Source organism: Ambystoma mexicanum, chromosome 12, assembly GCF_040938575.1.
Source record: "Ambystoma mexicanum isolate Mex_15411 chromosome 12, UKY_AmexF1_1, whole genome shotgun sequence".
In the NCBI taxonomy this organism is placed as follows: domain Eukaryota; kingdom Metazoa; phylum Chordata; class Amphibia; order Caudata; family Ambystomatidae; genus Ambystoma; species Ambystoma mexicanum.
Window position 1 is genome coordinate 1,050,933,637 of NC_090936.1, and position 16,099 is coordinate 1,050,949,735.

The window sequence follows — 16,099 nt, forward strand, 5'->3', positions numbered from 1 at the left end:
GTTCATGTAACCTCACTCTGTCTTACTTTCCGAAATTGATAGTTCCCAGAAGTTCCTAGAAGAGATTTAGTTTACAACGTTTGCTATCCAAACTTATTTTACTTGTAGTTTGAAAAAGTGGGGCACTTTTGACGGGATAATGGGCGTGGTCCACTTTTTATTTTGCTGTTTGGGTTTATTTGTTGTCCCAGTCTGAACCGTTGGTACTGCTTGGTCTATCCCCGTTATACCCTAGTAAAAATATGGTTGATAACTAAAATTGTGTTTTCTCCACTTACGTCATTATTTCTTATTAGTACTCGGCGAGGGACAAACAGATTGTAAAATTCAATCTGATTTGCCCTCGCCGGGGCTTTACCCGACGGGAATCCCTCTCAGGCCTTGTTTTCCTTTGTCCCCGGCCAGGGGTTGTGGCAGCCCCTCAGCCAGTCAGGAGGCTCGGAACAGAGTAATCCCCGTCCCGAGCCACCACACGGCTGGAGGCTGCCATTATCCCCCCGTGGGGATTCAGGTAAGAGTTTTGTCACTCCCTCCCCCCGATCACCCCATCTAAACAATCCCCTCCCTGCCATCCAAACCCCACTTACCTTCTTTTTGGCCCTTTTTCGGGAGCGAACGCGCTGGGAACACTTCTGCCCCAGCGCTTCAGCCCCCGATAGCAGCCATGGAAAGGGAAAATGGACTCCGTTTTCCCTTCCCCAGCACCATTTTTTTTGCTTCGCTCGGGCCTGTAACTATATGGGCCCCACGGCATTACCTAACTCTGTAATGCCACCACGGCTCGGGGCTTATTGCTTAATTCTATTAACCATAAACTGGATTAGATGTCATTAGTCATGTGATGTTACTATTCATGCAATTTTGATGGATTGACATCATTTTGGCCATGGCTAAAAAGCAATTTGACCCGTTTTAGAGACCATGGTAATAAGAGAACTCTAAAGCCACCATAAACTTTTAACAGTATATGAAACATTTGCACCCGGGGAAGGGCGCTGAGCCAATCATGTGGCTGGAACAGCTGGCGAGAACATACATCCTCTGCCCATTGTTTCCAGCCACCCAATGCCCTTCCTGGGTGGCGCAAGTTTATTTTTGTTTTTGAATGTGGGGAGGCAACAGGAAGGCTCTCCCTGCTGTTTCCCCACCCCCAGCCCTCCAAAACCAAACTAAACCTCTTCCCCACACCCTTCCTCCCTCCCCACTTAACTGCAGGACCGGAGCGTTATGCTCCTGTCCGGCACATCTCCTGCTCCGACCGGCCTAGACATTGAAAAGGGACTTAGTCACTTTTCTCTATGGCAGCGAGCATCTTGTTTTTTTTTTCTTCCTCTGGAAATTGGTGTCACATGCGCCGCCAATCTCCAGCGGAAGAAAAAAAACATTCACACCACAGATCAACCTCTGGGGCGTGAATGGCTTTCACCCCCGCGATGGGGGTAGCTAAGGCCGGTAATGGCCCGCAGCCATCAGTGAAGCCCTCACTTCAATTGGGCCAACCTTGGCTTTGTCTGGCGGGCTGTTACCGGCCATGGCCACCCCCCAAGGTGAAAGCCATAGTACAAAAGAACGTTTTCCAAGCAGGAACATTCTTATAGTGTTCCCCACTTCCTCACAAAGTAAGGGGGCTGAGGGTTTCACAGTAATTGACAAATGTCCAAATACCTATGGCCCTGTTGTATGATCAACCATATCTTCTTTGCAGCTACCCCCAGAGTTTGGCTTTCTTCATCTTCTGCTGGTGAAGACCCCTTAGTGGAGCAGGTGATGTGTGTAGTAAGCGAGTTCTATCCATCCTCCATCAACCTTTCGATGATCTCAACATGTGGAGAATCCCAGTACTTCGAGAACAACACACACCTGATGAAGAATCATGACGGCACCTTCAACATGACGGGCAGAGCGCTGGTGACCACCACAGGCTGCGTCAATGGGACGGAGGTGATCTGCTTCGCAAAGCATGTAACAGGAGAATGGAACAGGACCATCAGGATATCTGATGTGAAGCATGAAGGTATTGTCACATATTAATGAGTGTTTTGTTCTGATGTGTAATGTGAAAAAGTGTTAACTAGTATTCCATCAGTCAATTTGTCATAGTTCCGTATGGTGTAGGTTCAGGGGGGGAAATCACCCATGGACTCAACTGCATGTACTACTTTTGTATATGTTATTTGTGATGTAACATAGCTCCTGGATAAGGGTACTTTTTATGGTATGATGTCCTTTCATTGCCAGGCATTTGAAAGCCTGCAATTTAAACGTGCACAAAAGTTCATCTAATTCTTTTTGGGGGAGGGCAGATAAGTGGTTGGGGGGGTCAGGTATAGTTAAAAATAGGTGCAGGAATAATTAATGACCTCCCCATTCACCCAGCCCAAAGAAAGCGGTGACAAGGCAACTTTCCTGGAGAACAGAGAGGGCTTTCGGTACAATAGTAAGAAAACATGACTCGGTATGGGGACTTACCGGGTCATTCCAACCTTGGAGGACCCGATAAGTCCCCATTCTGAAGACCATTCCCCATTCCCATTCGAGCCCCCATAGGGCTCAATGAGACTGGGGAAGGAGCTCATAATGGGCCTGCAAATGGCGGGCCCGTTATTAGCTCCCTGGTCCCCTAACGGGACCCGCTAAGGACTTCTGGTCTACCCCAATGTTTTCAGCGGGTCCCGCTAGGGAACCTTGTAATTGGGCGGTAAGGGGTTACCGGCACCGGCATCCTTACTGGTGCCGGTAACCCCTTACCGCCCACCTCGTATTGAGGCCCTAAGTCTTTGGTATAAAGCTGCTTTGTCTTTTTTCTTGTGGTTGCTTTTCGTTGAGTGCTCTTCTGCAGAATTGTCCTGTATAACCTGAAAATGTGACACACATAAATAGATAAAAACAAACTAAAGTGTGAATTGGATCATTTGATTAAATGAGTGGCAATTGGACACCCCGTCCACCTTCCGGACAATGAGATATTTGTCAATGTAACCTCCCGCAAAGTAGGAAAGAGTGGGGATTATTAGCTTATACATTGAGTCTCCTCAGCATAACTAACCATCATGGCTGCCTTGGCCAAATAAAGCTTAACTGAGGGTGACATAGGAGATCCCAACATCTAGGCTGTTTGTGCTGCCATAGAATTCTGCAAGAGCATGATGTCAGCCCAACATGACACAAAGATCAAAGAGCTCTTGCTCCTGAGTTCACTACATCAGCTGTGGATTGGTGAAACAATAAATCGGTTGGGCTCTGGATCCTCAACACCACATGATTCTAGGAGGAAATCTCCACAACATTGATTATGGTGGCCCAAGACACTGGTTTCTGAAGCCAGCCGGCACTGTGGCTGTATTTCTGGATTGATTGCCTTAACAATAGGGACCAGGTGTACAACGTAGTATAGCCATACAAGGCAGTGAGCATTTTCTGTATTTTAGCATTTCTGTTTGTATTCTATATATAGACTTTTTATATGTTGCATGCCTGCATGCAGAAAACGACTTTATTTTAGTATAAGGTTTGTAAAGCACCCCATCCAACCATCTGGCCACTTTGTTGCACTAGGCTAATGCAGAAGATACTAAACTTCAAAGCGCCTTTAGAACATATCGCTCTTTTTGATCGGCTGAACTGGCCACCTCACCAGCAAAATCTTGACACTCTGTTGGCTACAATTTACCTCTGATAAATGACAGAGGATGCCAGATGCTCTCTATCCTTTTGCCAATATGTATCTCCTTGTCATTCAAGAAGTATCCAATCACCTGCGCCTGCATCCCTTATCCTCATCACACATACAGTGGTATTTCCAGTTGCAAGCTTCTAGCCAAGCATTAAAATGTACTATCCCTCAATTCTTCATAGGGCTTGCAGCAGACAATTTCTTACTTGTAAACAGCCAACATCACTGGCCAATGGCTAAAGTAAGGGCACATTTTAAGGCCTTGGGGTCCACCCCTTACAGCACATATGTATTATCGTGTGTACCATACAACGTAGCGCTAGGTCAATTGGAGGTCAGAATAATCGCCTGGTGAACCCCTCAATCAACTGGAAACCAGGGGGTCAGTCCGTAGTGCCAAACTATTTTTCCCAGGAATACTGTAGACCTTACTGAGGGTTTTTTATTGTATGCCCTGTTTTCTGTTTTGTTAGGTCAATTTAACAGTCTTGCCTGTATACAGTCATGTCAAATAGTAGTCCTCTGGATTTTTTATCTATCTAAATGTTTTTTCACATAGGTCCTCATTATATGTTTGTTGGTATCCCACCAGTAATTCCAGCAGAATACCGGGAAACGTACCTACTGTTACTGGTGCCTGATATCTCTGAATTTCCATGATATTACAGGTGCTGGCAACGGTAGTAATGCCCCATTTTATGGCGTCCAAAAGGACTGCCAGTATTATTGGCACCAGTATTACTGGTGCTGGTAATACTGGCTGATTTTTGCTGGCAGAGGCCTGATTTACCTCCAGCTCTAGGCGGGAAGTTAACTAGTCAACCCCCACCTCCAAACCTCTAGTTTGAGGGTGCAGGAAAAGTGGCAGTAACGGAATTACCACCACTTTTCTCTGAACTGCTAAACTTGTAATGAGGGCCAAAGACTTATTTTATGTTAGACACAACTACCCTACTACCTGGGTATGAAAACAGGCCTCCATTCTAGTGAATTTGTTGAGCTTAACATACATTTAATACCTGAATCGCTTAAGCAGTTGAGGTTTTATTGCCAGAAGTGGCTGGCTCATTTACTGTACTGCACAAGGTGTGATGAAAAAGTCAATTCAGACACATAACAGATCAGGTGATCATCATTCCTGTTTCACTGGTGGGCTCTTAGATAGGCTGCACGCCTGGAAATTCCTCAATCTACTGGTGTCAAGAGCTGTTGGTTCAATACCGCCCTGCCACCATTCTATTATGTTTTTTTTCAAGGCCCCGCATAAAGTCAGCGAAAACAGGTTTTTTATATACATAAACACAGGGATCAATTACAGTGAATGCATTTGCAATAGATATTAGACAATTTAAGCAGCGTAGCTGGGCATGGCATAGGTAATCAAGGGGAACTGTCTGAGGCCTATGTTATGGTAACAGCTGTTCTAAAGAGCGCACTAAGAAATACAGTGCAACCAAGATCAAGTTTCTGGTCTCAATAAAAGTGAAGTACACAAATGCTGCAGTAAAGAGACATTGCCCTAGGGGTCATATATTGGATGTGGTTATTATATAGGACACGTGGGTGGTGCCGAATATACCACTTTGTGAACAAAAAACTTTGTGAACAAAAAACCTAATCTAGAACCTAACATCCCCACTAATTATAGACCTATCACAAAGGTCCCTTTTCCCCTCAAAATATTAGACAGGGTAGCCTACCTCCAAATACAACAACATTTGGAAGAAAATAACCTCCTAGGCCTGCAACAATCCGGCTTTAGACCCAGGCACGGGACAGAAACCGCCCTCCTGGATCTAAAAATCCAAATGGATGAAGCCAAAGAAAAGGGCAATCTGGCCATTCTGCTCCTGTTGGATCTCTCCGCTGCCTTCGATCTGGTTGACCACCATTTTCCCAGAATGCCACCAATTGGATTCAGTCATTTCTGTCTGACAGGTCGACTAGGGTCTTCGCCCCTTCAGCGGCTGCTGACCCTATCCCAATCCAATGTGGAGTCACCCAAGGTTCCTGCATTTCTCCAAACTCTACAAGATCTTCACTAAGCTTCTCTTTGACTGTCTTGACGATCTGGGTGTCAGCTACACTAATTACGCTGACGACACCCAGGTCCTCATCACACTCACTGGTTGCTACAAAGAAGATGTTGCAAAGTTAAACGAAATCTACCTAGAAATTCAAGCCTGTATGGCCACACATAGTCTCTGCCTAAATGACGATAAGACAGAACTGCTTATCGTAGGATCCCAGGCTCGCCTCAATAAATTGGACTCTAGGTACCAATCCTTCACCATTGACGGCAATATTATAAAAGTATCCAAAGAGGTCAAAACACTAGGTGTGTATCTCGACTCCACTCTATCATTAAAAAAACAAATAAATGCCACCATCTCATCTACCACCTGGACCAATAAACTTATCAATGCCTGCAGACCTTTTTTATCCTCCTCCAGCTGTCTCACGTTAGCTAGAGTGCTGATATTGTCTAAACTAGACTATTGTAATACACTCTTCCTGGGCACCACGACCAAAAATCTGAACAGACTCCAGACTCTAAATAAATAACGCCTTAAAATGTGCTCTTAACCTCCCGCGTAAGGCTCACATCTCTACGGCCAGCAAAGAAGTCCACTGGCTCCCCATCCGTGACCAAATTAAGTTAAGAACCCTTGCCATTACACACAAGTAACTGTCACTAGTGCCCCTCGCTACCTATCTGACAAATTCTCTAGACACAGCACTTCCAGACCTACCAGAACTCTCTATCTGCACCAACTAAAGGTTCCCAAATTCAATCTAAAAACAGCAGGAGGCTCCAGTTTCCCTGTTCTTGCAGCTCAAAGCTGGAATACTCTCCCTCTTGCTATCAGATCGGAAGCTACCTTCTGGCCATTCAGAGCCATGGTGAAATCCTGGCTCTCTACCTAACAAGTTGCCACCTTATCTACGCACCATCCTTGTCTCACCAATATCTACCGTACAACTTAACCATATCTTGAAACGGACCACTATGTAACCCGGTCCTCACCCTCTACTGAATTTGCTCCTCTCACTGTACCCATATTTGTTACATTGAATGTATGTACCCTTTATTGTTTCGCACAACGCTATGTAACTATGTTGTCCGCATGATTATGCACCCAGCTACCTGAGGGTTTGGCCGTGCTCTATAAATAAACTAACTAAACTAACTTAACTAAACTAAACTGTAGCATTGTTTCAAGAAACAGCCACAGAATCAGTTCCGTGAATTGAGTTGCCAATTGTGTATGTGTCCTCTCCTCAGCCCCCTTCCCTGTCCATCTCCACCATCATATCAGCGTCAGCAAGGACACTCTCCCTTGTATACTGCATATTACAGGGTTTTGGGAGTCTTTAACATAGGTCTTTTGTCCGCACAACTTGCAATGCAAAAACAGCAATCAGCTTGGCACCTTAGGAATCAGGCTTTACTTGTCCTTTACATCCGGGTAGACAAGAATCACCCCTTAAAATGGTTTAAATGTGCACCTTGCAAGAGACAAGTGTCACAACACCAGAGGGCATCAGATATCAGTGCAGCAACAGTCAGTTTGTGGGAGTTTAGCACATGAGTCCAAATCAAGCAGGTACTCCAGTCACTTTTAGAAGAGTATGCTAGACAGACATCACAGTAAGAACAGCAAGTCACGAGACAGCACAGACACTGACCCATCAAGAATGACATACAGCTTGGGCCGGCCTTAAGAAATATAAGCAGGGCCCAATACATGGTCTTCGTTACTTCATACTTTCTGACGGTCAACATTTTGAATAACAAGAAACAGTAATTGTATTCAAAGTACTTTGCTGTCAGTGAGCACTTTTCGTGTAAAGAGATGAAAACATGGAGTACTCTCATAGGTTCCATGTGTTAATATCCCCGCAAGAATATCGCCATACAAAAATATCGACATATTTGTGCGGCGCTATTAAGGCATGGAACCTAATGGGGTCACCCCTGCAACCCACACATTATTTTTAAATGAGTGGGTAACACCTTCGCAAACCCCAAAAATGATCCCCACCCAAAAATATTGCCTATGACCGTTCCAGACGACTACATATACAGCAATATTTTTGTGGGGATAATATGCAGTGATACCCTCTCATAGAGTTGAGCAACACAAAGGCATACCAAAATGGAGCCAATCAAGTTGGGATGCAAGGACTTGTTGACTTTTTTGCGTATTGATGCATATACTACCATCAAATCGCAAATTTGAATGGTATAAAATGTGGTATTCATTTTTGATGATTATAAGATACTATTTGCACTGTGAGTATTTTTTTAAAAAATGTGAACGTTATGGACGACACAGCTGGCAACAATGCAAGCAGAACACAAATGATATTGAGTATTCCCATTGGGAATGTACAAAGACAATGGCATCTAGAATGTCATGGAATGACAATGTGATTGCCATTGTGAAATAGCATGTTTAGGGTCATTGTGGCATTTTCCATAACATGTGAAATGAAACAATGGTGCAAAGCACCTAAAATAGGGTAAGAACATTTCAGAGCTCTGACACCAAAGAAAACATCTCTTCATACTTTTAAGAAGTGAAACATATGTAACAATAGATAGATATCTGTGTCCATCAGGATGAATATATCCCAAAAACCATGAACGCCCCCGAGGAACAAACTATATCCTAATGAAAGAAGGACCAGTTTCAGTAATTAATCCCAAAGGAATCAAATCAGCAAATAATTTGGGAGATATGATAGCAAGGTAATTCCATTAGAAGGTTTTTCAGTTGGTGTAACCCCTCTTTAAATAGTTCCACTTTCATTTCCATTTTTTAAATAAAGCTTCCTTAATTTGTTAGCAGAATTCTTCATTAAGCCATTAATGGGCATGAAAGGTAATCTTCTAATGAATAACATTGTCCATAAAAAAATAATAGAAGTAACAATTTACCACCAGGAAAAATATATACTGAATCAACTAATTCCTTATTAATAAGTAAAATAATGTTTATGATTTACAGATAGGAGGATTGTAATCAATATTGATTATTTATATCCTAAAGAACATTAGACCAAAAAAAAGAAGGTTCCCCGAAGAATGTCCAACTGTCATTTTAGATCGGACAGAAACAAGTAGGGTAATGTGAACATGTGAGATGGAACATGACATTAGAATTTAGGAATAATAGGTACTGTCTGTAAATATAGAGATTATTCTGTGTGATAAATTCATGAAAAATAGACAGCCTTTAAATTGCAACACACTTAAATTGTGCATGCCACCATATGTGATAATTAAGTGGGAGTCTGTAGCTAGTCATATTGTACTTGTTATATTTTTCCACTTTGCAATTGTGTAATTTTAAAATGTTTGTATGGAAGGTTTTACAATATTGTTGTAGTACATAATAAAAGAATATCTTGATTAGAGTTGTATTTGCATTCAATGGGCCTCATTACGAGGTTGCCGGTCCGGACACAACGGTACCGGTAAGCTTGCCAGTACCGTTGTTTCCGGACCGGCAAACTACGAGTTCTACGAGCGGGTGCCTTTCCGCCTGCCAGGTCTGACATGGCGGGCAGAAAGGCACCCGCTCGCAGACCTTGACGGATGTACCGGCGCATCCATCTTCCCCATTCCCATTCAGTCCAATGGGACTCAATGGGAATGAGATTTTTTTTTTTCGCCGCCCGCCAATGGGTACTTACCGATGCATTACAGCCTCATCGGTCCCCATTGCTGGGTGCTGGAAAATAAATGACTCAGGCAGCAGGAGGTAATAAGTGGACATTATAAGTGGCAACAAACATGGGCAGTAATGGAGAGGCTCTGTTATGGAGGAGAAAGACAGTGGGCCTCATTACGAGGTTGCCAGTCCGGAAACAACGGTACCGGCAAGCTTACTGGTACCAATTCACAGTTCACCAATAATTAATTCTGATTGATTCATTTTGATAATTTTTGTATTCATCACTTCATGCATCAACATAATTTAACATGCTAAAAAATTATCAATTAATCATGATTATCAGACATGATCCATCCCATTCAATGCTTAAAATTCTACGGATTAATTCAAAACGTGGATAAAATAATGTGAAAATGTTCATGAGAAATATGAGCTTGTCATTAGTTCCACAAATTGTCGATTCTTCTAAAACTGAAGTGGATCATTGTAATTTTCGAAAGTGTGCTGTGTTTGGTTCTCATTTTCGTTCCTTTAGCAGTGGCGGCAATTTATTATTCTAGTAAAAAATGTTGCTGTTTATGGTCAGAGCAGCGAAAACGAGCTCTTACAGGGCAGCATTCTACAACAGTAGACTCAGTTGCAGTTGTATTTGCAAATTGATGGATCCTATACACACCAATGCCGTTTTGCTCAGTTTTCTGGTAGCTGCAAACTTCTTCTTTGTGTTGCATCTATGTAAGTGTCTATGCGTCTCAACACTGGCTAGGATAGGCAAAGGAGCTCTTACGGGGAATATTCTACAACCCTAGATCCAGTTTACAGAGTAGCTCAGGTATTTACAAATTGGCTGATTCTTTCCACACAAATGCCATTTTGCTCACTTCTGAGGGAGCTGCAAGCTTTTTCTTGGTGTTGCCCATCCCCTGTTTACATGTCACGGCTGGTGTAGCATGAGACAGAGGGAAGACAATGTACCATTGTTTTTCTGTTTACAGAGGGCACACACAGCAACTACCCAGTTTGGGACTGTTTGGTGTAGCTTTTCCTGACTTATCTGACTTTTCCCTAAAACACCAACTTGTGTAAAAACGGAACAGTAAGAGCACAATGTCAGTCCCCACATATTTCAGAGAGACAGCCCAACAGCCTTTCTCTCTTACTTTCCTATCTTCTGTAGTGTAAATAGCTGTTAATAGGTTAGTTTCAGGAGACCCTCTCTAGGGAACAGCTCACAGATTGTGCATATGCTAATCCCTGACAGCCACTCCCTTGGAAAGACAGTCCTTAAATAAATAATGTCTCTTGTTGCCCTGGTCCCATCATTTAGCTGTGGCACAAGTAAATAAAATCCCCCAGTAGGGAACAAACTCGAGATTGCAGCCTTATTGGAAAGTTTATCAATCATCAAACCCTTGTCTGTGACTGCAAACACACTGCTCTTCACCATCCCGCAGCTGTCTCACCTCCTGTGCCATTTTATTAGGGCAAGGTGCTACACATGTTTTTGGGGGGTGGGAATCAATACTCCTCCTTCCATCATCTCTGCTCTTTGTTTCATCGTGAAGAATCCCCTGCAGGGTTGCAGCATCACTCTGATGCCAAAGACCTGGTGTCGCATGAAAAACTGGTGAGCTGTAGCTGTTGGTAGCGGGGGACAGAGGTTCATTTGTAGACTGTGTGAGAAGAGTTTGGTGCTTGTGGGAGACACAAGGGTAGACCTCTAGGCGAAATGAGCAGGGATTCTGGTCCATGCTTTGATCAATCCCCTGATGAACAACTGACAAACACCTTACCCTGCCTCGACAGTGTCAGTTGGAAAATCCCCGGCCTACCTAAAATCCAAGATTCAACCATATGTACCCAGCAGAACACTAAGATCTTCATACCTTGGTAAAATCATAGTGGCTCCACACAAACTCAAATGCGGCTTAGGCAGGCCCTGCCCCATACTAGCAGCCGGCCTGTGGAACAAACTCCCCAACCACATAAGATTGGAAACCAACTATATGCGATTTCGCAAACTGGTGAAAACACACATCATCAAATAAAAAAAATCCTTCTGGAGGTCCCTACCTAGCTCCTGTGTGAATCTTCTCTGTCAGTCCCGTTTCGTGTAGGCACTGTCTAGCTGTCTTGTGTTCTTGTATCTGCGCCCTGAAGCTTGCTAGCTACTGGTGCAATATAAGTATTAAATAAATAAATAAACAAAATTGGGATCTAGAGAAGCAGGACATGTCTGCAAATGGCCAGCAGTAGGAATGCAGGGGTTCAGGTTGTTTTGACTTGTAAGGGCCTACTCCTGTCTTCTCCCCTGAATAACCGACTCCCCGCTAAGATTTCCAACCACCTTACACTACATACACTCCATACACACACAAACCCCCCACAGAAGGGCACCAGAGCATAACCATTACCACATCAACATTAGCCACGACTAAGAGCTCCTCTTCAGGCCTGGTGCACTCCCACACATCAGCGGCTAACCAGACCAAATGCGCGGTAGTCTATCATATCTTGGGCTCTTCCCTATGTATACAATTCTCCCAAGCCTCTCTGCCAAACCCATAAAAAGCAATTTGGCTCTCCGAAACAGCATGCTTCCGACCTGCACCCATCAACAACACAAGAGGGTACGCATCTGCCTTTCCTACTGTCCCACCAATGAGCCCCAAACCCCTGTTGTCTTACAGAGTCAAGTGCTTTAGGTCCACCAATAGTGGCTGGCAGGCGCTATAGAATATCGCTTATGACACAATTTAAGACCAGAAAAAGGAAATACAAATATACAAATAGAAAATGTAGCAAATGGCGATTAGCCTGCTCTACCATCTGTTTCTGCAAAGTCCTGCAACCTAATGGTAAACTGATGTTCAGACAGGAGATAGTTTAAGTTCACAATGAGACATCCCAACATTGCCCATTGACTGACTCTAAATGATTTCAATGAGAGTTCCAAGGACGGTGACTTGCATTACACTATAAAGATTTAAACACTTGCTGCTCCAAGTACCTGAAACTAGTACCTATTTAATGTGGACACATGTTCAATCTCAAATAGCTATGCAAGCTTTGCTGCATGTGTTATGGAAGGCACAGTATTGCCCGTCCGGCTTTACACGGTCTAGGCTATGTCTAGACTACAACAGAGGATCAGGCAGAGTCCCCTTGAGGGTTATCTCATGTACACGCAATCTTTGGTTTACTTGCTTCCTGTTCTGCATATTGAGATCTGAAAGTTTCCTCTACACACACTGCGCACGGGTGTGGTCTGGGTGTGTGGTGGGGGCTACTCCGAAAGGCTGACTTCTCTTTTTTGTTTTGTTCTAGTCTAGAAAATAAAATCTGACCTTGGATTTTGCTCCCTGAAGGCGCTCTTATTTTCTTTAGCGTTAATAATAATGATTGTAGTGTTTTAGCCGAGATAAAGACTGGGTGCGGTCTAAAGGGTGCCCAGGAGTGTGATTTGTCTCTACCTACCTCCAACCAATAAGACGGGCACAGATGCTGTGGTGTGCTTAAAAAAACACAAAACATAAAAAGGAGAATTGGCCAAGTGGCTCTCTTAAATCTAGCTTCAGTAGTCAACATGTTCTTAAGGTGTTTGAATCTGTCAAGATGATAATAATATTGCTGAGTTGGTTAACCACCCATCGCAGAAAAATAGTACACATTATCAAGAGAGCAAGTGAATACTGGATCTTGAAATCACTAAGTGAGTGCACTGGCCAAATGGAAAGATCTGCACACCTCTCTCTTCTGCCCTTGAGATGTCAAACACAGTAGTGAAAAGTGTGTCTGCGCACAGGTAAAAGGCAAGCATTACCAAAGGCAACAGTTCCGCTCTGTCGGCCTAATTCATAGAAGCGTTTTATAATGGGAACACCCCATTGGAAAACGCTCTGTGAATAAGTGCCACATGTGTATAGTGAAAACGTTTTTCTTTATCGTTATGTATGGAGATCACATCCCCAGGTAAGCACACGATTCGACCAATGTTAAAATCGCATAGCCAGCTTACTATCATGTGCCAGATGTTGTCATATGTACACATACATCATACCATAGCATCCTATAGCAAGATACTCATGTCATTGCCAGGCAGCCGTACAACCTGCCAGTTTAGGCCATCAGCGTTGCCGGATTATCCATTAGACTTTTAGGGGTCCCACAACGACAGAACAAAATAAAGCAATGCAGAACATTAAAAACGTATTAGGAGATAATTTGCGAGGGGGACCCCGACATTTCGACTGTTTAGGGGCCTCCAAAGGGTTTAATTCGGTACTGGCCATGAGACAGCTGCAACTTGTGCAATTTGCTAAGTAGTTCGATAGTGTTCCTGTATACTTGCATTATAAGCCAGCAATTGCCACTATTTGCCAGATGTTGGCATTATATGCCCAGGTGCTCACTCCATTAGACAGGTATTGCCATCAAATGCCCAGGTGTTCATGCCATTTTTCAAATATTGTCATCATATACTCAGACATTCTCATCATATGCGTGGTGTTGCCTTTCTATGTTCATGTACTCACGCCATTTGATAGATATTGTTATCATTCGCCTAAGTACTCACATTCTATAGGAACAGGACTGGGTCACCTCATAACCTACCTACTTTCCCGCTTTTCCTGGAAGTGCCTTGAAGTAGCCCCAAGGTGTTCATAGTCACCAGCCATGCAAACCAACCTTATCACAAGTAGCTGCCCCCATGTTCTCTCCTCTTAACTCCTTCTCTTTCTTCCACACCCCCTTCCATTCTTCTCCTAGAGTATCGGGGTGCTATGCACTATATCAGGAACCTAACACTAAACAGGTATCGAAAAGCCGTTTTTCTCATCTTCGTTGCATTTCCAACTGTTGCTTCTAAGGGTAGGAAGAATAGTTTGCACAGCAGCAAAACATGCTCTTCATTTAGACAAATACATTAACATGACATAACGAAAATTAATAATGTATGTGATATTGTACTTTTACGTACATGCTTCATTAAAATTACAAGAATTCAATGAGGCTGTGGAAGTATTGCAATGCAGTTTTTTCCCTTTCCTCTAGTTGCAAACATCAGCTATTGGTGTTGCTGCCACCAATAAGCCACAATAAAAACATGTATCTTAATTAAAGTAGTCTCAAAGCTATACATTTTAGTTTTCTAAAGTTTTAATGATATCCCTTTAAACTTGAAATGCAGATCCAACCTTTAATTTCCAACTTGGATGAGAAGAACGTTTTGTAATGCAGCAGCTGAAATGCACTATGGGCCTCATTCCGAGGTCGGTGGTAGTCATGGCACTATTTGCGCCATGACTGCCACCAATAACGGGTCCGGCACCGGTCTAGTTCAATGGGGATTTACTGGTGTAGTCTGACCTTTGCGGGACCGGTAAGACCCCATTGAAAATGCCATTCCCCATTCCTATTTGAGCCCCCATACGGCTCAGTGGGAATGGGGAGGGCGCAAATAGCAGGCTCGCGCATGTCGAGGCCGTTATTTGCGCCCTGGTCCCTTAGCGGGTCCCGTTCATAACGGCTGGTCAGACCTGCCGTTACTGGCAGGACCCGCTAAGGGACTTTGTAGTAGGGCGGTAAGTGATTACAGGCACCGGTCTCCTTACCGGTGCCCAGTATCCCTTACCGCCCACCTTATAATGACCCCCTATGTCTAAATGAAACATGTGTGTGCGTGTGTTTGTGTGTAAATGTGAGACGCGTGCGCGCACATACACATGCACACAAAGATCTAAGCCAAGGGATCATATGTGGACGCAAATGCAGGAAGAGGGTGGAGTGAGAGGGCGCTGGAGGAAAGTGGTGATGGGACTGCCATACTGGGCTGAGAAGTAGCAGAGGGTGAAGGGACGGAGTGGAATAGGGCAGACATTAGGTAATGGAGGGCTGGATTATATCAGTATATGTTGTGATTCTGTAACAGGCTGGTACCAGTTATAAGATAAACTGCTGTTAGAGACTGAGGCTTATGAGCAGATTACAACTGAGGTTGCTAATATGGGGAGACAGTATTAAACGCCAGTATGTCTGTGACACAGTATGCCGCATACCTGCAAGTCTACACTCAATGCTTTATCTTTCGGAGAGCGGTGAAATGATATTGCTAAATGAAAACAATATTAAATAGGGCCAAATCACATCTGAAACAAATATTCTCTTATCCCCTCAATGCTGCTCTAAATTACTATGATACTGAATACATTTCAATCAGTAAGTTGTTATTGCTTCTTTAACATTTCCTATTTACAAAGCACCAAATCTGGACAGCAGACATGTTGGTATGTTGTTGAGTAGATAGGGAAGAAACAGGAAATGCTCTAGGGTCTCAGTAATGATTTCACAATAACATATATTGAAAGCATTGGGGTGCCATTTAGATGTCACCACAGCTAAATGAAGAACCCTGAGATGGATTTGTATTGACTACTTGTTTATATAAAAGGTACTACAGGACCACAGTATTTTGTGCAGCTCTGGTTTTCAGAATTCAGGTAAATTAACTTAATTTGAAATCTGCTTGATGTACATCAAACATTTTGATTCATGTATTGTGCACCAATTCAGATTTTAATACATTGGTTAAAACCTCCTCAAAGCATATATTTTTGGGATCTGATCAACTACCAGCCCAAAAGGGAAGCAGTTTATATGCTGCTTTAAATGCAATAGATGTGAGGCCAATTACAGCAAAGGCAGAGCTAGTTGGGTTGGAACAGGGAAAGGCCAATAAAGA

General features: G+C 43.4%; 1 protein-coding gene across 1 annotated transcript in view; it reads left to right on the plus strand.

Moving 5' to 3' along the window:
* Positions 1–16,099, plus strand: part of LOC138513089 (uncharacterized) — a 410,124-nt gene that overhangs the window by 154,902 nt on the left and 239,123 nt on the right. Inside the window, exon 3 of the mRNA XM_069627758.1 lies at positions 1,706–2,014. Within this exon, the coding sequence (XP_069483859.1) occupies positions 1,706–2,014 (309 nt within the window). The remainder of the gene's footprint in view (positions 1–1,705; positions 2,015–16,099) is intronic.